The sequence below is a fragment of the Tachyglossus aculeatus genome, chromosome 6, assembly GCF_015852505.1.
Source record: "Tachyglossus aculeatus isolate mTacAcu1 chromosome 6, mTacAcu1.pri, whole genome shotgun sequence".
Classification (NCBI taxonomy): Eukaryota; Metazoa; Chordata; class Mammalia; order Monotremata; family Tachyglossidae; genus Tachyglossus; species Tachyglossus aculeatus.
Genome location: NC_052071.1, coordinates 27359164 through 27385152, shown reverse-complemented (window position 1 = coordinate 27385152; position 25989 = coordinate 27359164). Strand labels below are relative to the sequence as shown.

The 25989-nt window shown below is 44.8% G+C and overlaps 1 protein-coding gene across 1 annotated transcript in view; it reads left to right on the top strand.

The window, feature by feature from the left end:
* CD99L2 (CD99 molecule like 2) overlaps positions 1–25989 on the top strand; it is a 116196-nt gene that overhangs the window by 59630 nt on the left and 30577 nt on the right. The window contains exons 2-3 of the mRNA XM_038747705.1: positions 7767–7826; positions 17248–17304. Of these exons, the coding sequence (XP_038603633.1) occupies positions 7767–7826; positions 17248–17304 (117 nt within the window). The remainder of the gene's footprint in view (positions 1–7766; positions 7827–17247; positions 17305–25989) is intronic.

The following is a 25989-nucleotide window of genomic DNA, read 5'->3' as shown; positions in this document are numbered from 1 at the left end:
GTGTAGGTGTACATGTGTATACTTTTGTATATATGTATGTATGTACATTTATATACATGTGTATATAACGAGAGAGATGGGGGTGCTTGTTGTCAACGGTCCGCTTTTATGGATGTAAGAACTAATTTACTTCAAGGTTAGCCTGGCTGGGGAGGAAATTCCTCTTGAGGCAGGCTCCCTTTTTGCAAATGAGAAGCAACACAGCTTAGTGGGAAGAAGACTCAGAGGAACTGAGTTCTAATTCTGTCTCTGCCACTTGCCTGCTGTGTGACCTTGGGCAAGTCACTTAATTTCTCTGAACCTCAGGTTCCTCATCTGTATAATGGGGATTAAATCCTGTTTAGACTGTGAACCCTAGTCCACCTCAGCTCTTAGTACACTGCTTGGCACCCAGTCAGCACTTAACAAAACTCCCGTTATGGAGCACCTGTCCCCCTCTCCTGCAGCCTTCCTCCCACCCCAAGCACCTGCACGCGTCTCCCTGGCCAGCTTTAAGCTCTGCTTAGCCCTGAGCTTCGGGAGGTGAACGACAGGGACTGCACTGACCTCAAGTGCATCTCCGCCCTCTCCCTCTTCCCCAAATGAAAGGTGTAGCTTCCCTTTCCTCTCGCTCCAGCGCCATTCCCCCTCTCCCAAGCTTCTCCTTTGCCACCTCACATCCCCAACATCCTCAAGGAGCTGAGGTAGATGTGACCTCTACTTTACATGGGGAAGCCTGGTTACATTTCACCACGAGGCCTCGACTGCCCAATAAAGGTAATGCTCCGCTTCCCTTGCAGTGCAGGAGGGGTAGCCGTGATGGTATGCTGCTGGTGTTTCCTCGGGTGTATCGGTCTCCAGTTTCCTCAGTTTTATGTTGTGAGCCCTCAGGAGGTAAATCTTTGTCTGAATTATTATGCTTATCCTCTTCACTTAGCACAGCCCTTTACACAGTGCTCAACAAATACAATATGTAATATTAAAAAGTGCACTCAGAAGAAAAGGAGATCGTCAAGAGGCTCGATGAATTATTTAGTCCTTTATTAAAAGTTATTTGGGTTCATGCATTCTCTAGACTGTAAGCTCCTTGTGGCAAGTCACTTAACTTCTCTGTGCCTGTTACCTCATCTGTAAAATGGGGATTGACTGTGAGCCCCACAGGGGACAGCTGTGTGACCTTGGGGAAGTCACTTGACTTCTCTGTGCCACAGTTACCTCATCTGTAAAATGGGGATTGACTGTGAGCCGCACGGGGGACAACCTGATCACCTTGTAACCTCACCAGCGCTTAGAACAGTGCTTTGCACATAGTAAGCGCTTAATAAATGCCAAAAACGCCCCCCCACAAAAAACCTGCCTACCAATTCTGTTATATTGTAGTCTCCCAAGTGCTTAATATAAGTGCTCTGTGCACGGTAAGTGCTCAACAAATACCATTGATTGATTAAAAAATGATCCAGAAAAGGGGATGTGCAGTGTGAAATTTATGAGTCTGCAAAAGACATTAAATTATTCCACATGATAAAAGACCATGAGAATTGCCATATGGGGCAGGGTTAAGCTAAGGGCCTGGTCTGAAAAAATGGTGGATGAGGTTCAGTGAACGCAAGTGCAAGTAATGTGTCTGGAGAATAATAACCCAAGTGACAACCACCCCGTGCTATCCTTGGTTGATCACAGTCCCTGTCCTACATGGAGCTCTCAGTCTTAATCCCCATTTTGAAGGTGAGGCACAGAGAAGTTAAGTGACTTGCCCAAGGTCACACAGCATACAAGTGGTGGAGCCAGAATTAGAACCCAGGACCTTCTGACTTCCAGGCTGTGCTCTGTCCACTAGACCTCATGGGCATGGAAGGTACCTACCAACTCTGTTGTACACTCCCAAGCGTTGAGAAGCAGCATGGCACAGTGCTCTGTTACCTCATCTGGAAAATGAGAATTGAGACTGTGAGCCCCACGTGGGACAGAGGCTGTGTCCAACCCGATTTGCTTGTATCCACCCCAGCGCTTAGTACAGTGTCTGGCTCATAGTAAGCACTTAACAAGTACTATCATTATTATTCTTATTTGGTACAGTGCTGTGCACACAATAACTGCTCAACAAATACCACTGGCTCTTCTTTGAAATCATCAGTCCAATGTTGGCAACCATCGAAAAAGCCAACCAAGTGCTGGGCATCCCAGGGAAGCTGGTATAAGCCACAACTCAACATTTGCAGACCAGTGTAGTTCTTTGTTGGGACTCCTGGGTGAGGTTATGGCCACCACACGGAGGTAGCACCTAAAGAGTTGGAGTAGAAGTAGAGATGGTCATCCTAGATGACCAGGGGCATGGATTAACTTCTTTAATGGGACAGACTGAAAAAATCAGGACTTCTTCCATCTAAAACAAAAGCTGAGATGGAGATACGATGGAAGACTCTACATTTATGAAGTGTGGGTGCAGGGTGAAGGGGGATAGGAAGTAAATAATCATTCTAAATGATGGCCGAATGAGGGTGCACCTAATGAGTCTTGGCATTGTTCAGTTCATAGCAAATACAAGGAGATACTGTACACAAAGAGTGGTAGGCATGTGAAATCCCTGGCAGAGTTTGTGTTAGCAGAAAGCATAAGTAGGTTCAAGAGGAACTTGAATCAAAACATGGACGAAGTATCCATAATGGGCTAATAGAGGATAGTTAGAGATGCAAAGGGAGATGGTTCATCCCGAAACATCAGAGTCTATCTCCAAGCATCCTTTTGCTGGTCAGAGACAGAAGAGTGATGATGATGATTGCAGTATTAAGTGCTTACTATGTACCAAGCACTGTACTAAGCACTGGGGTGGATACAAGCAAATCGGGCTGGATGCAGTCCCTGTCCCTCTTGAGGCTCACAGTCTTAATCCCCATTTTACTGATGGGGTAACTGAGGCCCAGAGAAGTGAAGTGACTTGCTCAAGGCCATACAGCAGATAAGTGGCAGAGCTGGGATTAGAACCTACGTCCTTTTGACCCCCAGGCTCTTGCTCTAGCCATTATACCATGCTGCTTCTCCTACACAATCTGACTCATAATGGTAGCTTAGGTTCTTAGGTTAGCCAGCAGTAGAAAAGGTAATTTCCATGCAGCAAAATTCCTTAGATTAAGAATCAATGAACTGGCTGGAAGGCTGGTAGGAACTAAAGAAAACCCCAACTTGAACCAGGTTCCCTGTTCTCAAAGAACTTGTGGTTTCATCTCGGAGGCAGACGGAACTAATGTGGCTCAATGGAAAGAGCACAGGCTTTGGAGTCAGAGGTCATGGGTTCAAATCCCGGCTCTTTCAATTGTCAGCTTGGTGACTTTGGGCAATTCACTTAACTTCTCTGTGCCTCAGTTCCCTCATCTGTAAAATGGGGATGAAGACTGTGTACTCCACGTGGGACAACCTGATCACCTTGTATCCCCCCAGCGCTTAGAACAGTGCTTTGCACATAGCAGGCAATCAATCAATCAATCGTATTTGAGCGCTTACTGTGTGCAGAGCACTGTACTAAGCGCTTGGGAAGTACAAGTTGGCAACATATAGAGACGGTTCCTACCCAACAGTGGGCTCACAGTCTAGAAGGGGGAGACAGAGAACAAAACCAAACATATTAACAAAATAAAATAAATAGAATAGATATGTACAAGTAAAATAAATAAATAAATAGAGTAATAAATGTGTACAAACATATATACATATATACAGGTGCTGTGGGGAAGGGAAGGAGGTAAGATGGGGGATGGAGCACATAACAAAGACTATTATTATTATTATTATTATTATTATTATTATTATTATTATTATGAAAGCCTGAGGAAGAACAAGGATAAAACTAGTCACAGACCCAACAGTGCTGGGTGAAGCAGTCGACTAAGCAGCGTGGCTCAGTGGAAAGAGCGTGGGCTTTGGAGTCAGAGGTCATGGGTTCAAATCCTGGCTCCGCCAATTGTCAGCTGTGTGACTTTGGGCAAGTCACTTCACTTCTCTGTGCCTCAGTTACCTCATCTGTAAAATGGGAATTAAGACTGTGAGCCCCCCATGGGACAACCTGATCACCTTGTAACCTCCCCAGCGCTTAGAACAGTGCTTTGCACATAGTAAGCACTTAATAAATGCTATCATCATCATTCTCATTCTCATGTACAGGTGAATATATAAATGGAGGGCACCTCTAGAAGGAAGAATGAGCCTTGGTCCTGAGACTAGCCAAATGCCAGCCCATGGGAATTGATTATCCTTCTAGAGGCTTGTACAGTGCCCCTTGCAATTCGCTTTCCCCTACCAAACATTTTATGCCTAACTGCAGCACTGCTGTTGGTCCATTGGAAAAAGCAATGCTCTGGGCATCAGGGCACCTGGGTTCTAGTCCCATTCTACCTGTAGCTGGTTAATGTGGTCAAGCCACAAAGATAGCTATGCATGTGTAAATGAATGCTGAAGAGAGGAAGGAAGTATCCAAGTATTATGGGTGAATACTGGTCATGTCGCTGACCCCTCACCCACATCCTACCTCTGGCCTGGAACTCCCTCCCCATCCATAAGCAAGAGACAGTCACTGCCCGCTTCTAAGCCTTATTCAAGTCACATCTCCTCTAAAAGGCCTTTCTTTTTTTTCCTCATAGTGCTTGTTTAAGTGCTTACTATGTTGCGTGCGCTGTTCTAAGTGCCAGTGTAGATCCAAGGTAATCGGGTTGGACATGGTCCACATCCCACCTGGGGCTCACAGTATTAATCCCCACTGTACAGATGAGGTAACTAAGGCACAGGGTCACAGAGCAGACAAGTAGCCGAGACAAGCCCATGCTGTATCCACTAGACCACACTGCTTCTGCCTGGGCCACCCTGCCCTTCCCAGTTAAGCCCTCATTTTCCCTCCTCCTCCTTCTGGCATCACCCTTGCACTTGGATCTGAACCTTTTCTTTGAACCCCAGCCGGAGCCCCACAGCCCTTATCGGATTGTGTCTACCGATTGTGTTGAATTCTCCCAAGGGCTTAGTTCACTGCTCTGCACACAGTAAGAGCTCAATAAGCACAATTGATTGATTATGTTCATAGCTATAATTTACTCTGTCTGTCTCTCTTTCCAGGCTGCTGTCTCCTTATGGGCAGGGGCATATTTCCCAAATCTGTTGTATTGAACTCTCCCAAGTGCTGAGTAGAGCGCTCTGCACACTGTAAGCCCTCAGTAAATACAATAGATACAAGGACATAGCTTTGAAGATGGAGACAAACTATAGTTTGGCAGTTTGGGGAGGGGTGAAAGGAGAGTTTTCTGCTGGGGTAACAGTGTGAGGATGGAGGCGAGAGAGCCAAGAGTGGGATGCCCAGTGAGAAAATTAACTTGGGAGGGGTGCAGACTGTGAGGGCCATTGAGCTCCTGCCAGCTGTTGCCACACTGAAAGTCAGAACAGTTGATGGAGCCTGTGCCACTGGGCAAGTGTCTGTTGCGTTGTGGGCAGACAGGGCTGTAGAGCAGTGGCTGTGGGAGTGTGTTTCTCGCAGTGACTCTCAGTGATGATGATGGCATTTGTTAAGCGCTTACTATGTGCAAAGCACTGTTCTAAGCGCTCTCAATGTGGCAGATGCAGATCTGGAGCAGCTCCGTTTGGCTGTTGTGCTAGGTACAGACCGTTGCTCCAGTGCCATGCCACCTGTCAGCCAATCAAGGGACATGGTGGCAGGCTAAATAGTGACTTCCAGTTGATATGTGTATATCCTGCGACTTCCTTCTGTGAGGTACTCGGATATCTTGGAGGTCACTGCAGAAAGATGAAGGGAGAAGAGAGAAAAGAGCAAGGCTGCTTCTTTCCCACTAGCTCCGGCGTCCTGCGAGCCTTCCTTAGGAAAATACCCCAGGCCTAGAGGCATCTCATTTTAACAGAACAGTACACTCTTTCTCTAACGTGGCCCCAACTTTCCATTGCAGATGTCTACCATTTAATATAGGAAGGAAGCTGTCTTTTAAACAACAGACTCATCTATGTAGTGATTAGTGTGATTTCTTTTTTTTTTAAAAAATCAAGCAACCCGCAGCAGAGCTCTCTCGAATGTTTCCTTAGGAAAATGTAAGGAGAAACAGAGCATCCAACCCTAGATCTTGCCTTTCAATCATTCTCTTGTTTGGAGAGTTTACATTTAAATGGATGGTAAATGAAACAAGATGTGATGTGTGAATAACTAAAATTAAATCTGAATGGATTATAATACATACTGACCATTGCGTGTAAAGGTTTTGGGGGGTGATTTTATACGGAAATGCTGATACCTGCTTTCTGGTGGACTTCTGGCATTTCATTGTTATTGGCCTCATCAGTAAAGCTCTCAATTTATTCATGAAGCAAGCTGGAGCTCAGGTGGCAATAGCTAAATCTATTTAGAAGTAGGAATAAGAAGAAAGCCATTTTAATGTTGCCTTGCAGTGCTGCGATATTTAGCAAGCCCAAAGGATATTAATTGCTCAGCATGCTTTGGGATGTAAACGCATGAATTTATCAAGACAAATGTGTTCAAAACTAGATTAGGTCAACAGTAATTAATGGGAAGCAAAAATATCTAGAAATTAAGGATTAACTGGACCTAGTGAATTACACCAGTCTACAGTGGGAAGGAGAGGCTCACCAATACTGAAGGGAGTAGAGGCTATTTCCATCTTTGTGAGGATTTAATAAAATTAATTGATAAATCTGTTGGGTGTATTTGTGAAAATTGGCCTGACAGCTGGCGATCAGATTGTAGATAGGAAATACCAAGTTGTATTTGATCCAGTAGAAGACTGCCTTTTTGTTTATGGGAAGTAGTAGTTTAGTTGTTAACTCTAGACTGTGAGCTTGTTGTGGGTAGGGAATGTGTCTATTGTTGCGTCATACTCTCCCCAGTGCTTAGTACAGTGCTTTTCACACAGTAAGCTCTCAGTAAATATGATTGAATGAATGAATGAACAATGAAAATATTTGAAATCGTTTGGATGGTCTTTTTAAAAAAATATACCAAATATTGTTTAAGCACTTATGTACCAAGCAGTGTACTAAGCACTGGGATAAATACAGGATAGTCAGGTTGGACACAATCCCTGACCCCATGACATGGGGCTCACAATCTTAATCCACATTTTACAGATGAGGTAACTGAGGCACAGAGAAGTTGCGTCACTTGCCCAAGATCATGCAGCAGACAAGTGGTCATGGGTTCAAATCCTAGCTCCGCCAATTGTCCGCTGTGTGACTTTGGGCAAGTCACTTAACATCTCTGTGCCTCAGTTACCTCATCTGTAAAATGGGGATTAAGACTGTGAGCCCCACGTGGGACAACCTGATCACCGTGTATCCTCCCCAGTGTTTAGAACAGTGCTTTGCATATAGTAAGCGCTTTACAAATGCCATCACTGTTATGATTAAGTGGTGGAGCCGGGACTAGAACCCAGGTTCTCTGGCTCCCAGACCTGTGCTCCACACTGCTTTCTCTTTTGTGCTTCATATTTAGAAGTCGTTACTTCTTCCCTTGGGAAGCAGCAAGCATAAACACAGATGATGGTCAGGTAGATGGAGTGGTTGGCTTAACTTTGCAGATTTAAGTACAATGAATATGTTTATGCCATACCCATTAAGGCAGGCAAATGGAAAACCTTGAGATGATCTCTGAAATTTGCCAGTCATGAGATTCTGTTTTTGTATTTTTCATCAATGTATTTGAAAAATTTGAGAACTGAAGCAATTTGTGAGAAACTATTTATAAGTTTTTTTCTGTGCCTCCAGAGCTTATACTCATTCTTTGTTTTTAGGCTCTGGGGACAGTGATTTCAGTTTGGAAGACGCTCTGAGTGACCTTACTACGAAGAAACGTAAGTAGCATCCAAAAAGCTTCACACAAAACTAACTGCGATGATTCATATGTGTCATTAGCTACCCAGATTAGACACTCAATAAGGTGAAAAATGCATGACGTATGTTTGGGTTTTTTTTCTGATCAGACGATCTATTCATAAGTCTAATATCAATATCATTAAAAGAAGGCCTTTGTGATGCTTATAAAAATAGCACATTATTCTACTTGTTGAAAGTAAGTTCATTTAAACTGAGGGTGTGTTTTCTTTCAAGTCCCTACTCTTACACAATTGGCTTCCTGAAGTATTTTGCCTGAGATGCGGTTGCAGAACTGCTTTCATACCTGTTCACTGTAATTTCCTGCCTTTTAAGTTAAATTGCCTTCAACCATCTCTTTGGGCATGGGTCATGCTGAGGATGAAGCTTTAGCTGTTGTCTTTACCGAGATGATTTTTTTTTTTAATGATAAGAAGGGATCCTGTAGGCACAGACCCTGCCTACTAAAATTCGTTTCTGGACTTAGCTGGAATAGAGGGTTATGTTCACCTCCTCCGCGAGATAGAAGTGGAATCTGGTTGTTTCCCCTCTCTCCCACCCCATATGGTGAGGTGTAAGGAGTGAAGTGAGGCTCGTTCACTTGGTTTACTTAGTTGTTTATTAGTCCTGTGAAATTTTCCCTGCCCCCGCCCCACTGCTGGAAACCCTTGCTGCTTCTGCTGCCGTTTCTCTCCTTTGAAGGACTTGTGGAACCCCACAAGGTTCTTGGGCTTGGGGGATTAGTTTTGGAATTAGACTGTGTTGGCTGATCTGGCAAGTGGCAGCTCTGGTCAGTGTCTTTCCTCATTTTTCCTGGGGCTCTGTACAAGGCCAAGTGTGGGGCCAGTTGGGAATAACCTTCCTAAAAGGTGTCAGCATCCTTCCCCTCCTGCTAATTGTGACTGCTCAGTCTTCCCTTACCTCTCAGGGCTCAATGCTCCAAAATAATCGTACCGCTTTCACGCCGCCCTGCTTTCGTGGCATCCAACCTCAACTCTCCAACGGATAGAGTTCCTCCCGTCCCTGTAAATTTGCAGTAAACCCAGAGGGAAAAGTAGGCTGGAACCGGATGCAACACCGTCCAAGTGAACCAGTGAGTGCCGGGACGGGAGCCCTGGTGTAAGTTATTTGGAAGCACCAGGCCTCAACCTGCCCAGGCTCCCGTCACCAAGCGCCACGGCCGTACCAGGAGTCAGACTGACCCAGGAAAGGGAGGGCAAAGGCTCCGGAGCAAGTGGAGGTACAGGCTGAGACATTCCCATGGAGCCTGTGTGGCCTGAGGCAGGGTGATAACAGTGAACCTGGGCAGGGGCTGGGCAGGGCTTGGGCTACAGGAAGGCAGCAGCACTATCTGCTCACACATCATGCCCGCTGTGGCCGTGGGCGTAGTCGGGGCAGACCTCTTGGAGAAGATGTGATTTTAGGAGGGTCCTGAAGGGTGGGGAGGGTGGGGGAGGTTCCAGGCCTGAGGAAGAATGTGTCCCCCTTTTAGACTGTGAGCCCACTATTGGGTAGGGACTGTCTCTATATGTTGCCAACTTGTACTTCCCAAGAGCTTAGTACAGTGCTCTGCACACAGTAAGCGCTCAATAAATACGATTGATGATGATGATGGTAAGGGGTCGGTGGCGGGATAGGTGAGGTGGAGGTACAGAGAGTAGTTGGAAGTAGAAGAACAGAGTGTGCAGGGTGGGAGGATGAGGAGTTCTGTTTCAGACGTGTTTTGTTTGAGGTGTTGACGGGAGGTGTTCTGAAGGCAGGTGGGAATGCGAGACTGCAGAGAAGGAGATGTTTATATATGTGTATACCTGTGTATACCCGTATATATGCTTGTACATATTTATTACTCTGTTTATTTATTTTACTTGTACATATCTATTCTATTTATTTTATTTTGTTAATATGTTTGGTTTTGTTCTCTGTCTCCCCCCTCTAGACTGTGAGCCCACTGTTGGGTAGGGACCGTTTCTATATGTTGCCAGCTTGTACTTCCCAAGCGCTTACTACAGTGCTCTGCACACAGTAAGTGCTCAATAAATACGATTGATTGATTGAGATAGGTCAGGCCTGGAGAGAGAGATTTGGGGATTATCCCCGTCATGATCTCCAGGTCTGTATTACGGGATTTAGCTCCGTGAAATCAGAAAGTATTGGAAGCTCTAGTAAAATCCAGCTCGATATGTTAGCTGAGGAAGTGATTGTTGATTGCTGCAAAGATCAGTGACTGGGAAGTCCTGGGGATGGGCACCTAAGAGTGGGTGTGCAGTTGAAGTGCCACATCGCCAGGGTACATGAAATGTACCCAGATCAGACACAAACTCAGGAACGAAGGTACCACAGTCAGCAGTGGCATCTTTGAGCATGAAGGGCAGCAGCATTTAACGAAGGGGGGAAATAAACACAAGAGTGACATTAGTTAAAAAATATTTTGATCTTTTCTGAGAAATAATGAATAGGAGGGCTCGTGATTAAGAAATGATGTGGGGACAAAGCAACAAAGACATCTGTTTCCAATGTTTGGAGAAATGAAATTCAGTCACACACTCTCAAGAAGGATGCAGACGTGGGACACCCAAGCTTGCAAACAAGTCCAGGGGATCAAAACATTTTCTTCCAGCCATCTGTAAGGCTGGGCAGTGCTCAGAATTGTTTCCGGTGTGATTACGCACTGGACTAAAACATCATAAACATGGTCATTTGCTTTTCAGCTAAATGTTTCCTCATCTCTGATATGTTTCCATTTGGTGGAGTGCAGCAAATGTTCAGTGGTGACTTGATTTTTATTAAAATGCTCTTTGAATGTATTAGGCTGTTTGGAATAATTGCATGTGATGCCCAGAAGAGCTCTCCTCAAGGTGGGCATTTCATTTGCAGTGAGCTGGGAGGGAGAGAGGGGTTGAGGTGAGATGTGGTCATCTGTTTGTGCTTTGTAGACCTCAGGAACAGCCCAGAAAACAGTTTGTTCTTCAGGGAGGCCACAGGGCTTTACCCCATGGGTGCTGGGAAGCCTAGAAAGAGATTTCATTTCCCAGCGCAGTCTTACCGAATACTGATTTTTGTCCTACTTTGTTTTAATCTTTATTATACCATTGCTTTGGCCTCTTGTTTCTATCCTAGGGGAAATAAAACACCCATCCAGTGGCAGGTAAGAGTTACAGAGGGAAAAAGAGTCTTCGGTAAGGCTGCGCTGGAAAATGTAAATTAGATTTCATGGTAGCCCCAGGGGTCCACGCTGTGCCACTACTGTGGGAACAAGCTGCCTTCTGGGCTCTTCTTGAAGCCTGCGGAGCACAGAGAAATGTGCTCCTGTGTCCCACCTGCCTTTCTTTCTCTCTTGCTCTCCTCCCTTGCAGCTCTGCTTCCCAAAGAAGACTGCTGGGAGGAAGTAGGACACGTGTCAAGCTGGTTTATTCGGTCTCATCTTGGGAGCTCTCCAATTAAGAAAAGTAGCGGATGCCTGTCGGCTAACCCCGGCATACTGATTCCCCCAGTGTGGGCCAGATATGAGAGAGATCCTTAGGACCAAAATCCCTGGCCCTCTTTCTGCCATTTAAATCACACCCATTAGAGAAGCGGCACAGCCTAGCGGAAAGAGCACCCTCCTGGAAGACTGAGAATACCTGTTCTCTTCTCTAGACTGTGGGCCCCATATGAGATAGGAACTGTGTACAATCTGAATGTACTGGGCCTCTCCCAGGGCTTAGCACAATGCTTGGCAACTAGAAAGTGCTTAATAAATTCCACTATGTTTTATTATTATGGATTTGTAGATAGACAGGTGAAGATTATGATTGTTACCGATTGAGCTCCAGCTGTGTGTTGGGCACTGGGCTCATAGGAACTTCACATGAGGAGTAATCCCAGGAGCCGCCGCGACCTGGACCATGGTCCTTGGCTGTGAACAGCTCGGCCTTCCTGCCTTCTCATTGTTCTCTGAGTTTAGCCGTAGAGGTGGCAGGCTGGTAACGGCTCCATGCCCCTACAGGAGGTGGGATTGGTGTCCTACACTGGTGTCTGGAGGTAGGGATGCTGCCCCAGACATCGGGAAGACCCCGGCGAGGCTCAAGTCCACAAGAGTGTGGTGCAGAGAAAAATAATCTGATCATAACGAAAGAATTACATCTCCAGACTTCTTTATTTTCCTTAGAAGACTCGTATTTATTCTGCCTCCCAGGATTTGTGCATAAGTTCACCTCTACTGGAGACATCTGCTCTCACACTCTCACACTTGGTTGTTATTAGTACCGTGTGCATCAGTGTACAGTCTTCACTCTGGTGAGGTAGAAACGGAACTCTTTTTCTTTTTCACCTTCAGCCTCTTTCCATTTCCATGTGTCACTCTTTATTTTCTTGCTGCTCTTCTCCTTTCCCTCTCTACCTCCTCAGGTCATAAATGGGTCTCTCTTCCCCTCCTCTCTTCTCTTTCTGATCCTATCCTACTATTATTCATGTTAACTCTCCTTATTTTCTCTCTCACCTCCTTTTTATCCACCATTTAATTTTTCCTCCTTTGCTACTATCCTTGACCTTTCTTTGGATCCCTCTTCTCTCCTCTCCTATATTTTACTTATCAGCCTCTTACTGCCTCTTTCACACTGCCTGTCATTTTGTCCCATTCTCTGTCTCCCCTTTCTTGTCTGTTGCTTTTCTTTTTTCCCTATCCTCTCCCATCCCCTCTCCCTCTATTGGTGTCACATGTGGGTTTCAGACCAGTCATCCTGAAATTGTCTGGCAGTAACTGAATGAACCGTTGACTGAAGCAGCTCAACAGGGAGAAACTCACATGTGGCATAAACAAGGAGTACAAAATCTCTTCACCTATTGCTGACGTGTAAACTGACAAAAGTGTGTGTGTGTGTATGTGTGTGCACTATAGGTAGCTCAATGAAGAAATTTAACTTCATTTTTCATTGTTCAGGTGTCATAACTTCAACACAAGATCACCAAACTGACAAGAAAAGCAAACCAGTTCAAACTGGTTCATATTAGTTTAAACAGGAGTTCAGTGCTTCAGCGAGGCCTCTAGCTTTATTCCCACTCTATTCACCTGTAAAATCCTCCCCTTCTGCCTGCTCCCCCCATATATCCCACGTGGCCTTAAATGTGGTAGTTCAATCTTGGTTTGAGATTGACTGGCCCAAGAAGTGTAAGATGAAAGCTCCTTTAATTCGCACTGGATAGATGGGAAATGTGTATATAAACCTTCTTTTTCCTGCTTCTCCTTCTTCCCAATCTGCACATTCCTTCTTCCCAATCTAGGCCGCTTAACTGTGAGGCTGAGCGTGGTCAGGTTGTTGATCAGACTAGCCCCTCTCTCGGAGTACGGGGAAGGAGAAACTCACTTCTGAGGACCCCCACCCTGAGGAAAGATGAATTGGTGTAACAACTGGGAGTTTTATCAGGTGCTGCCACCTGGAACACAGCCAGTCACAGGGGAACAGTGGGAAAGCAGGAACAGGGGTGTTGAAGTGAGGTCCCCTAAGCATTTTGAGAGAGAGAAAGTCTGAGGTGTGATCCTGGAGGGTGAGGGTATGCAGAGAGAATTAGAGGCTTGATCCTGGAGCGATGAGTCCCAAGAGAAAAGGTACTCCCTGGATTGGATCCTGAAGGAAAGGTCCTTGAGGAGTGAGGCTCCCACCCCAGAAGAGGGGAAACGATTGTGAAGGTTGGTAGTAAGTCTATCCTGGCATCCAAAGGTGCTAAGGGAAGGATCTGGAAAGGTTGAAATTGAAATCTGGGGCACCCCAAGACAGCAGGGAAAGAATGTGTGCCACAGGACACCTTCAGGAATGTAGAAAGGGCCCTGGGGAAAGGGGGAAAATGTTAGAGAAAAGGAAGGTGATTTGGATTGGAATTCTGTTCTACTTGTGACCAAATCAATGCATGAATAATACCTGCTGTTCCTCTACTAAAAACCTATTCGGAGCCCTAATCTCAGGGTCTGCCTGTAGTATGGAAGCAGGTGATTCTGGGGTGATGGAGAGATGTGTTTGCCTGGGAAACTGAGGGAAGGGAAGGAAGTGTATCTCAAGCTTCCTGCAGCCTGCCTCTAGAGTAGAAACAGCTGGCCAAACTTGAAGTAAGTCTTTGCTGTTCAGAGGATCACTAGGTTGAAAGGTGAGGGATGGTGATTGGGGCTAAGGAGGTGCAGGAGCGAGATTTGCTAGATACGGTGCCCAAACGTGCCCATCCCTGGAATGGTGGGCTTGGAGGGGCTTTAGAACCTTATCAGGGGGCAAGAGTCTTCTAATTGGCACCAGAGAGGGGTGGCTTTTGGCTGGGATTTAGTGCTAGGGGTCCCTGGCTTGTCCCAGTGATACATTTATGTCATGTAATTTCATGCATGAGTCAGCCCAAACTAAGTCAGGTTTTTTCCTTCAGGACAGAGGGCTAGGTTAAAAGCCCACAAGGGTACTATCCCTCTCTCCATACTCCTCATCATACTCTTCCAAAGAAATATAACTCAGACATCCTTAATGGGAAACAAATTGTTCGGAGACATTGCTCCCAGAGAATCCTGCTCGCCACCTTCTAGCAGAGGTTTAACCCTCTCCTTGGACACAATCCTTCTTTCACTTTGTCATTTAGACATTTATTTATATTAATGTCTGTCTCACCCTCTGGGCTGTGAGCTCTTTGTGGACAGGAATGTGCCTGTTGTTGTATTGTATTCTCCCAAGTGCTTAGTTCAGTGCTTTGCACATAATAAGTGCTCAATAAATATGATTGAATTTAGAGGACCCCATTTAGATTTAGTTTAGTATGACCTCCCAACCACACCCCTGGTTTGCTGTAGAAGCCACTTAACCTTGCCGTTCCTCACCATTTCCATCTATAATATGCTTACTTCTCCCACCTCTCTAGGGAGGTGTGAGGCTCCACGAGGTAATGCTTTTTCGGTTGGGTTTTTTTGATTAATGGTATTTGGCAAGTGCTTACTTTGTACTAAGTGCTGGAGTATATACAAGATCATCAGGTTGGACACTGTCCATGTACCTACCACATGGGGCTCACAGTCTTAATCCCATTTTAGAGATGAGGTAACCGAGGCACCCCCTCTCAGGGTCACACCTGGAGAGTTTCCAGTACTCCACGGGAGGGAAAGTCGAGCAGAGGCCTTTCCATTTGTAGCTGTGCAGTGGCTAGCAAGTGGAAGGCAGTCTGCTACAAGTCAAAACTCACCTGTGCTGGACAGCAGCAGCATGAGAGTCGAGGGCAAATACTCAAGTTTACTGCATGGAAGGAGGCAGTGGTAAACCACTTCCATAGTTTTACCAAGAAAACTCTGTGGATACACTCACTACCAGAGCAATTGCTGATGGAGGCGGGGCGTTCTGGGAGACATGTGTCCGTGGCATCGCTATGGGTCGGAGATGATTCGATGGCATAAGACAAGACAACTGAGGCACATAGAAGTGAAGTGACTTGTCCAAGGTCATACAGCAAACAAGTGGCAGAGCCAGGATTAGAACTCCCAGGCCGTTCCTTTTTCCACCAGGCCATGCTATTTTTCAGAATGTTTAATGTCTAATGGGCTTTGTGTTCTGTGGTTGAAAGGCAGCCTAGAAATATAAAGAGCTCAGCTAACTGTAGTACCTTTGTTAGGTTTGGTGCCAAGTCAAGGGGAACGGAAGGGATACACTTTTCTATCTCTGCTGTGTCTGCGTTTTTTTCCCTTTTGGGAGCATTTTTGGCCTTTTGTACATCCCTTGTACTTTTCAGCAACGAATCCGAACTGCCATGATAGCGTTAGAGGAATCGTATCTCGTGAAGGGAAGAAGCATGGTAATTCTTGTACTCGGGCATTTATTTAACAAGACCCAAGGCTGCTGATACCCTCCTTTCAGTTCATCTCAGTGGATTTACACAGAATTACTTGCAGTAGTTTAACCGGCCAACTTTTTATCTTTCTGAAGTGCCTGAGAGGTCTTCTCTCCATTGGCAAAATGAAGAGGAATAATGTTCTTCTCTTTTACTTAACTTTGGCTGGATTAACTTTCTCAGAAGCTTCCAAACCTCTTCCGAAAACTTTCACGCCATGAGCACCTTTGGTAAGATGTGTCTAGGGGAACCTAACAAGTTTTATTTAATTTTTGGTGCAGCACATCTGTTACAGAAAATCACCCCTAATAGGAATATTCTATTTCTGGTACCAGTTTACCAAGCAGAGAAGAATCTTTTTTAATTTTGTTTTTGAAAATGGCTTGATATGAATAGGTTTCATTATTGCAAGAGCCCAACTGCTTGATGAAGTTGGTCCTCCATTACTCTTCTCTCAATAAGTAGACAGACCTCTTTATTGCGCAGAAGAAAATAAATTCAAGTGCAGATCAGATCACAAAGAAGTCTGTAGTTAATTAAAAATATATTTTTCACGTCCAAAAAGAAATGCCATATAGGATTCCAAGTTAATGCTCTTCCAGTCATCACAGATTTGAGCCCAGAGAATTCAACTTTTCATTCATGAAAGCAGCATAACGTAGTGGGAAGAACACAGGCCTGTGTGTCAGAGAACCAGAGTTTTAATCCTGACTCTGTCACTTGCTTTCTTCGTGCCCTGGAGCAAGTCATCCAACTACCCTGTGCCTCAGTTTCCTCATCTGCAAAATGGGGATTAAATAGTTATTCTCCCTGCTGCCTTGACTGTGAACCTATATTCAGTTCATTCAGTCGTATTTATTGAGCACTTACTGTGTGCAGAGCACTGTACTAAATGCTTGGGAGAGTACAGTACAACAATAAGCCAACACATTCCCTGGCCAAAGTGAGTTTACAGACTGGGTTGGAGTGACTGCATTTGACCTGATTAGCTTGTATTTACCCCAGGCTTAGAGTAGTGCTTGACACAAAATAACTGCTTAACAAATTCCACAGTTATCATTATTATTATTACTATTTTTATTAATAAGACTATCCTGTTTGAAATTACAATGGCTGAATAACAGAAAAGCTGAATTTTCAACGGTAGCCATATATTATTTACAAAAGAAGTCCTTATTGCGGTAGACAGAGTACAGGCCAACAAAACCATTTCTATCTCAGTTAAAGACACATCTTATGGAGGATTAAGATTTGGGAATATTCATCCTGGTTGACTTAAGACAGAATTCTTCAATTTTTCTCATCCCTGAAATGGGATTGGGTAGGATCCCAGGGAGCTGAGAAGGACAACTTTCAAATGATTAAAGAATCAGAAGAAAAATAAAATGTCTTTGTATCATGAGCACCCTAAAGAGAGGAGATGTTGCCCCATAGTCTGTGGGACACCAACCTGGTCAAGGAACATTAGTTGATGGTGATTAAAAATGGAATTGTGGCAAAAAAGTAAAATTGTGAATTTGTGTAATGATTCATGTTTTCTTCCAAAGTTGTTTTCTAAGTGTCAGTTTCTTCCCTCTGCAGCTGATCCCGTGCCTCCCAAAAAGCCATCAGGTGGGACAAGAGGAGGAGGAGGAGCAGGTGAGGATTTTTTTCCCCCCCTTCTTCTTAAGTAAAGATGAACACATTGTTTTTCCAGGAAAGTAAAAAGTCTTCACTTGGCTGGAACCACCTATCTCCTCCAATGGAAATCTGCATAGTGCAATACTGTCATCCCCAGTCTTCGATGTAGCAGTAGTCCACCTTTCAATACATTGTGAGCCACCTGAAACCCTGAAAGTTAGAAGTGAATGTGGGAATAGTATGTTCAGGTAGGCCTGGTGGGAGCAAGAACAGATCCAGGTGGAGGTAGTGTCCACACTGAGCTCAGGGTGGGCGATAGGTGTTGGGAATTCCAGTGACCAGCTGTTGAAATAGGGTTAGCAGCAATGGGTCCCTGGTTAAAAAGTACATATAATCCTGGAGCAGTGGATTGTACAGCTGTGATTTAGGTAAGTGATTGCTTTTTGCCAACTTCCCTTTCAACTTATTTTGTGACCATAGAAAAGTCTTAAATTTATCTGACTGTTTTCCTTACTGGAGAGAGGTGCTGGGTGGAAAGGTCAACTATAAAATGCTTGGCAGATCTCTGAGGAGAAAGGGCCTATGAGAGAAGAGTACCTGGAAAATGAGTCCAGCAATCCTGCAGCAACAGGTTTGTGTGTCGGGGGAACGAATTTGTGGCAGATAGTCAAGATAAGGGAAAGGGAAGCCTTTGAGATTTCTAAAACCTCTCATATGTCATATTGCATTTAGTTAAAAAAAAAAAAGCTCAGCAGATCTAAAACTCAGCTTCATGAAAATAGCTGTTTAGGGAGGAGTGACGAAGTACACCAAGATCTCCTTTCGTGTTTCAGTCCAGAGACATATCTTTATCAAATTTTCCTCCTACTCAGTTCTGAACGTCCTTAAATGGAAATCAGAAACATAGTCTAGTTTATAATTAGCTATGTAATGATGTTTTCCCATCCTTTCGGTATCATTAGATGTCCGTGTTTATCAGGTCCATGTAGCATGAGACATTTTAGTTGGTTAAAAATTGGATTGAAGAGTCACCTTTGGTTTCACACTGAATCCAAAGAAATCCCTTTTTAGGCCAGATTGAACACTGCCAGCCTAAATGAAGAGAAACTGTGACTGTCCATTTTGGACTTAGTAACCTCCAAAAAAATTTCAAGTATAGTTAGAAGAGGAATTCAGGTCTGAAGAACAAATTGCTCCATCATGTGCTCTGTCGTCTAGCCATGCTGTCATTCCCCATCTCCAGTATTTGGGTCACAAAAGCTGCCAGTGGGAACTCTCTTTAGTCAAAACAAGAAAGCAAATTTCTATCAAAAGCAAAAAAAAGAATCAAAGCGATCCACAATCCCCCTTGCTTCTTAAACAGGATACCTGGCTCCCCAGTTGAAAGTAATGCTTTTGTAGACAGCCGAACCAACCCAGCCCCTGTTTTCTCCCAGTCACTGGCCTCTTCACTCTCAGGGACCCAAGGACCCTTTATCCTTGTGTGCTTTAACTCTGCCCTCTCCTCTGCCTGGCAAAATTATTTCTCCAACCTTATTGTTTCTCCATGCTCATTGTCCTCACCAGTTGTTCCAGACATTTAATTCTTTCCTCAAACCCCAATCTCCTGTCCTCCCCCTCTCTTGCCTCTACTGTCCTGGCCACCTACCTTACTGACAAAATCAAAACCATCTGGCATGATCTCCCTAAAATCTCCCCTGCCCTTCCCCAGTCCCTACCTCCTCCTGCCCCTCCTTCAACTCTCCCATCTTTCCCAGCAATATCTTAAGAGGATCTCTTGCCTTCTCTCAAAATCTACCCTCTCCACCTGCACATCCAACCCCATCCCTTCACACCTTATCAAATACTTCCCCCGTCCTTTCTTCCCTCTCTATCCTCCATCTTCAACTGGTCACTCTCCAGTGGTTTCTTCCTCACTGTTTTCAAACATCCCCTTGTCTCCCCTCTCTTAAAATAACTCTCCCTTCACCCCAAAGCTCCTTCCAGTTATTGCTTAATTTCCCTCCTACCATTCGTCTCCAAACTCCTTGAACAAGTTGTCATTACTCGCTGTCTCAAGTTCCTCTCCTCCATTTCTCTCTTAGACCTCCTCCAGTCTGGCTTCTGACCCCTTCACTCCACAGAAATCACCCTCTCAAAGGTCACTGATGAAGTTCTTTTTGCCAAATCCAGAAGCCTGTACTCCATCGTAATCCTCCTCGACCTCTCAGATGCCTTCAACACTGTCGACCACTCGTTTCTCCTGGAAACAAGTTATCCAACTTGGCTTCACTGACACTGTCGTCTCCTGATTCTCCTCCTGTCTCTCTTGCTGCTCAATCTCAGTCTGTTTCGTGGGTTCCTCTGCCTCATATCCCCTAACTGTGGGTGCCCTTCAAGGTTCAATTCTGGGTCTCCTTCTGTTCTCCATCTACACCCACTCCCTTGGAGAACTTTTTCATTCACATGCTTCAGCTACCACCTCTTTGTGGATGATTCCCAAATCTACATTTCCAGCCTTGATCTCTCTCCCTCTCTGCCGTCTTGCATTTCCTCCCGTCTTCGATACATCTCTACTTGGCTGTCCTGCCATCACCTCAGACTTAACGTCCAAAACAGAACTCCTTTTCCTCCCATCCAAATCCTTTCGTTCCCCTGACTTTCCCATCAATGTAGAGAGCACCATCAATCTTCCTGTAGCTGTGGCATCACCCTTGAGTCCTCTCTTTCATTCAACCCACATAGCTAAACCTTCACAGCATCGTTAAAATCTGTCCTTTCCTCTCCATCCAAATGGCTACCATGTTAACCAAAACACTTATCATTGTCCACCTTGATTACTGATTATGCAGTTGATTCCCAAATCGACATCTCCAGAGCTGACCTCTTTCCTTCTCTGCAGTTTCTCATTTCCCTCTACCCTTTAGGGCATCTCGACTCGGATGTCCCTCCATTACCTGAAACTTAACAGGTCCAAAACAGAACACCTCATCTCCCCACCCAAACCCTGTCCTCTCACTGATTTTCCCCGTCGCGGTTAACACCACCACCATCCTCCCTATCTCACCAGCCTGTAACTTTGACATTGTCCTCGACCTATCTCTCTCATTCGGCCCATATGTTCAGTTCCTCATCAAATCCTCCCTTCACGACATCTCCGTGGCTCAGTGGAAAGAGCACGGGCTTTGGAGTCAGAAGTTATGGGTTCAAATCCCAGCTCTGCCAATTGTCAGCTGTGTGACTTTGGGCAAGTCACTTAACTTCTCTGTGCCTCAGTTACCTCATCTGTCAAATGGGGATTAAGACTGTGAGCCCACTGTGGGACGACCAGATCACCTTGTAACTTCTCCAGTGCTTAGAACATTGCTCTGCACATAGTAAGTGCTTAATAAATGCCATCATCATCATTATTATTATTATTACTACTCTTTTAGCCTCCTTGCTGACCTCCCTGCCTCCTGCCTTTCCCCCTTCCAGCCCATACTTCACTCTGCTGCCCGGATCATTTTTCTACAGAAACATTCAGTCCATGTTTCCCCACTCCTCAAGAACCTCCAGGGGCTGCCTGTCCACCTTTGCATCAAACAGAAACTCCTCACCATCAGCTTTAAAGCACTCAATCCCCTGTGCCTCCTACTACAACCTAACCCACACATTTCACTCCTCTAATGCCAACCTACTCACTGTACCTTGATCTCTTCTATCTCACCGCCGACCTCTTGCCCACATCTTGCTTCTGGTTTGGAATGGCCTCCCTCTTCGTATCTGACAGACTATTATTCTCCCTCTCTTCAAAGCCTTGTTGAAGGCACATCTCCTCCAAGAGGCCTTCCCGGACTAAAGCCTTCTTTTTACTTTCTTCCTCTCCCTTCTGGGTCGCCCTGACTTGCTCCCTTTATTCAGCCCCCTCCCAGTCCTTCGGCACTTCATTCATTGTCGTATTTATTGAATGCTTACTGTGTGCAAAGCACTGTACTAAGCTCTTGGGAGAGTACAATATAACAAAAGACATGTTCCTGCCCACAACGAGCTGATAGTATAGAGGGGACTTATGTACATCCATGTTATTTATATGTTTATATTGCCTGTCCCTTCTAGACTGTAAGCTTGTTGTGGGCAGGGAATGTGTCTTATTTTGTTAAATTATACTCTCCCAAGCACTTAGTACAATGCTCTGCACACAGTAAATGCTCGGTAAATGATTGATTGAATGATTGACTGGCAGCTACCCCTGCTCAATGATTCTACCAGTGTTCCACCTCCTGACCTTAACCAATCAATCATATTTATTGAATGTTTACTGTATGCTGAAAAAACAGGGTAGAAAGAACACTGATTCTTTTGAAATGTGGTTTTGGAGAAGGCTTTTGCAAATACCATGGACTGCCTGAAAAACAAACACATGGATTTTGGAGCAAATTAACCACAGTGGTCTTTGGAAGGCCAAATGACGCGACTTAGATTAGGCCAAATGACTCGACTTAGATTAGTGTATTTTGGACACGTAATCAGGAGGACTAATTCTCTGGAGAAGACACTAGTGCTAGGAAAAGTCCAGGGAAAACGTGGAAGAGGCAGACCAATATGGAAGAACCATTAGAAAGGTTGTGGATTATGGCAGAGGACAGGACATTCTGCAGAAAGTGTATCCATGGAGTTGCTATGACTTGGAAATGACTTCATGACACACAGTAATTAATAATAATAATAATTATTACTGTATTCAGAGCACTGTATTAAGTAGCTGAAGAACTAGAACTCCTGTGTGCTGTTTGTCCAGAAGCAACTGCGACTCATTACAGAACTCACCCTAGCCTCGGGACAGGCCTCACAGCCATTGTGTCCTCTGGGCTGCTATTGATCAGCACAGCTGTCCTATCTCTGATAGATCTGAAAGCTGGACTTGTGCCCCAAGTGACCCATCCCAGTCCAAAGCTAGTTGGCCCACTGGGGATAGGCCAAGCCATTGTCAGTTGTATTTATTGAGCGCTTACTGTGTGTAGAGCACTTTACTCAGACCTTGGAAAGTATAATTCAGCAACAAATAGAGACAATCCCTGCCCACAAAGTACTCACAGTCTAGAAGGGGGAAGACAGACATCAAAATAAATAGACATTCATAGCATCAATATAAATAGAATTATAGATATGTACACATCATTAATATAAATAAATAGAATTATAAATATGTACATATACGCGAGTGCTGTGGGGCGGGGGTAAAGTTAAAGGAGTGAGTCGGGGTGATGGGGAGGGCAGAGGGAGCAGAGGAAAAGGGGTCTTAGTCTGGGAAGGCCTTCTGAAGGAGGTGAACCTTCAGTAGGGCTTTGAAGCGGGGGGACCATTGTGCCAGCACACACTCCCTGATTTTCCCAACCTGTAGATAAGGGCAGACTACTGGTGGAACAGGCAGCTGTCAGAGCTAGTAGCTAGCAAAACTAAGATGAAACACAAATCAAGCCTCGCAACTGTCACTAGCAGAAGAACTAGAGAACTCACTTGTCAGTTCTGGAATTCAGGAACAGAGCACTTCGTGTAGATTTTAGAGTGATTATTTCTCTGCCATTTCCCCTTTGCCCATTTCATGACTGCATGCCCCTCTTCTGATCTCCCTCTAAACAATTCTGCATTCCTACTTTCCCACAAAACATTAATACTTAATGAAAGTTTAAATACAGTTCTGAATTCTCTTCCTTTATTTGTGTAAAACTCCATCTGCAAATTACCCAACTTCTTGGACCATATAGCCAAACTATCATTGGCCACTTTGGGGTTTCTCTCTCTTTCCAGCTTTTTCTGGGGCAAGACTTTCAGCATTGTCGCCATTCTTAATATTTACTTTCATCCTTTGTTTTCTTTGCATGTCTTGCTATTTACAGAAATACCTAGTCTCCCTCCTACTTAGACTGTGAGCTCAGTGTGGGACAGGCACTGTGTCCTACCTCATTCTCTTGTAACTATCTAGAGCCTAGGACAATTTTCAGTGCATAATAAACACTTAGCAAATACCTCAATTATTATTATTATTGTTTCTTATCCAATTATTTCTTGTTCAGCAGTGATTCCACCTCTCTACAAGGTGTAAAAACAGGATTTAAACAGCCACGATAAATAATTCTCAGGCACTGACCCATGCACAATTTACAATATGAAAATATTGTGGTTAAAAACTATGTAACCATTTGTGCTTCAAGTGATAGCTTCCAGTGTTCTCTCAACTATATTCTTGTTTGTACCTCCTCCAGTTTTATATCCTAGTTCTTTTTCATATCTTCTTGTCCTCCCAAAGTGAGATCTAATGTTTTTCCAGGTCATTCTTTATGGGTAGCTGTCCCTACCAGCTTTATCCTGTGATTGCTTTTGCCTGCCTCTACTATTGAGAAACTTGTGCACTTCTTGTGCACCTGAAGGCAGCGTTGGACTTCTCTTCTTCACAATGTTGCCATCAGACTGGCTCCATCAGACACCATATCCTCCCTCCTTCCCTTCACTCTCGACAGGTTTTCTGTCCAGGATGCATGTCTGGAGGAAGGGCCTGCTGCCCGAGAATACAATAGTGGGATATGAGGACATCTCTGCTTCACCTGCTCCAGAGGATCTCAACCTCCACTTCACCCTTGGACACAGTAGTAACTCCTAATATTTAGGAAGCTGTGGCCCAGCCTCTCAAAATGGATCAACAGATGCGAGAGTTGAAAGTCACTTTGGAGAGCATGGTAGGAATTCTAAGAGAGGGCTTTCTGGGTCCTTATGGACTGACTGCCGCACTTACAAGGGACGTTATTGTTCTGGGGAAACCATTATCCTAAGTTTTGAAACAAGCCCAGAGAGGAGGCAAGAGAGCTCTTCTTTCAGACTGGGGTCTGCTGGTTGGAAGAATTGAACCTTGATGATGGCATTGGGTCAGGGCACCAGGAGCATGCCTCCCAAAGAAACTGCAGTAATGAGAGGTGGCATCCCTTACTGGTACCCATATCCCTATGATTTGGGGTCCTTCTGCTAACGTCAGATAGAAGTGTTCCACACTCAGATTCTTAGGCCTCCAGCCTTACGCGTGTTTTGACAGGAAGAAGAGCCATCGGAATGAGTCCAAGGACAGTGTCCAACCAGTCACCTTCTGCACCTGGAGAAGCCCACAAGGTCCTGACCCAGTCATCTAAATAGCCCAGACCTCAGGTACCTCAGCACCCTGAAAGTACCGCCAGTAGGTCATTTAGAGAACACAATAAAAATATGGTTCCATCTCAGTCCCTCCCTACTCTTGAAGTCCAAAATAAGGCTTACGTGCATCGGCCCACCCACTGACTTCTGAATTCTACTTGAAAACGAGCTCCTTCACTGTCTATTTCTCAGACTCTAACAAGGAAAATACACCTGTCACACACGCTACAATAAAGAAGAATCTCAGCTGCTCATCTCAGCTTTCTTTTTCTGTAACTTGTTGGAGCAGCAGGCAATTGTTGATTAGTCTCACTAAGCTGCGGATAGGGCAGTCTCTGTTGGAGCCATACAAGCTCCTTTCTCTAAACAAGGGATTCTGATTCGGGAATCATGATTTTTGGGAATCAAGTTTCGTGTGGCTCTTATGGGGTACGAATGTTTTTTCTGACCTGTGGACTGTTCTTGCTGGTAATTCCACCAGGAAGAGCCATATGGACCGAGCCGAAAGGACCGTGTCCCCGGGAACCCCTGGGAACAGTGCTGGCCTGTCTTCTTGGCAGCAGTCTCTCCATGCTTGGCAAGCTGCTTAGTTCCGAAGAGCTGCAGAGGCTGGGGCCAAGCAGGTTTCCTCTCTCCTTTCCTGGCTGTTGGCCCCAACAGTCTGTTGATATGGGAGGGGAGTTCCTGGCCTCCCTGGTGAAACCACCTCCAGGATTATAATTAGTGTTAATTGGAACGATAGTTAATTCAACTGCGGTGCCATTATTTTCTTGTTATGACCAACTCCTTGCCATTCATCTACCGTGCTTTCCGAGAAGCTGAGTGCAAAGCCAAGATAAGGAGTGAGTCACTAGTGTTAGAGCCCTGCATTTAGACCTGCGGCATTTTTTCACCCATCTTTGCCACGTTAGCCTGTGTCAGTGAGTTTAGGAAAGGGAGGATCAGGAATCTAAAGGAGTTTGGGAGTATGCTGGGAACTTTATCATCATCATCATCATCAATCATATTTATTGAGTGCTTACTGTGTGCAGAGCACTGTACTAAGCGCTTGGGAAGTACAGGTTGGCAACATATAGAGACAGGCCCTACCCAACAGTGGGCTCACAGTCTGAAAGGGGGAGACAGAGAACAAAACCAAACATACTAACAAAATAAAATAAATAGAATAGGTATGTACTAGTAAAATAAATAGAGTAACAAATATGTACAAACATATATACATATATACAGGTGCTGTGGGGAAGGGAAGGAGGTAAGATGGGGAGAGGGAGGAATGCTTGGCCTCTTTCTTTCTAGTTCAGTCAAATGGACCAGTGCTAATCGGAATAACCACCTTAAAGACACAGGAGGGTTAAGTTTCATTTCTTGTCCAGGTCAACAAGTAGCACCTTTGCTCAGAAACAGGAGTTTTGGACATGTCCTCCTATTTTGGTTTGTGAATATTCTGCCTATCAGGGATCTCTGATTTTCCTGGAATTTCCAGGAAATTTTCCTGAATTTCCTCTGTTTTCAGAATTGTCTCCAGTTCTAGAGTATATAGCTTGTTTGACCCAAGTTGTATAG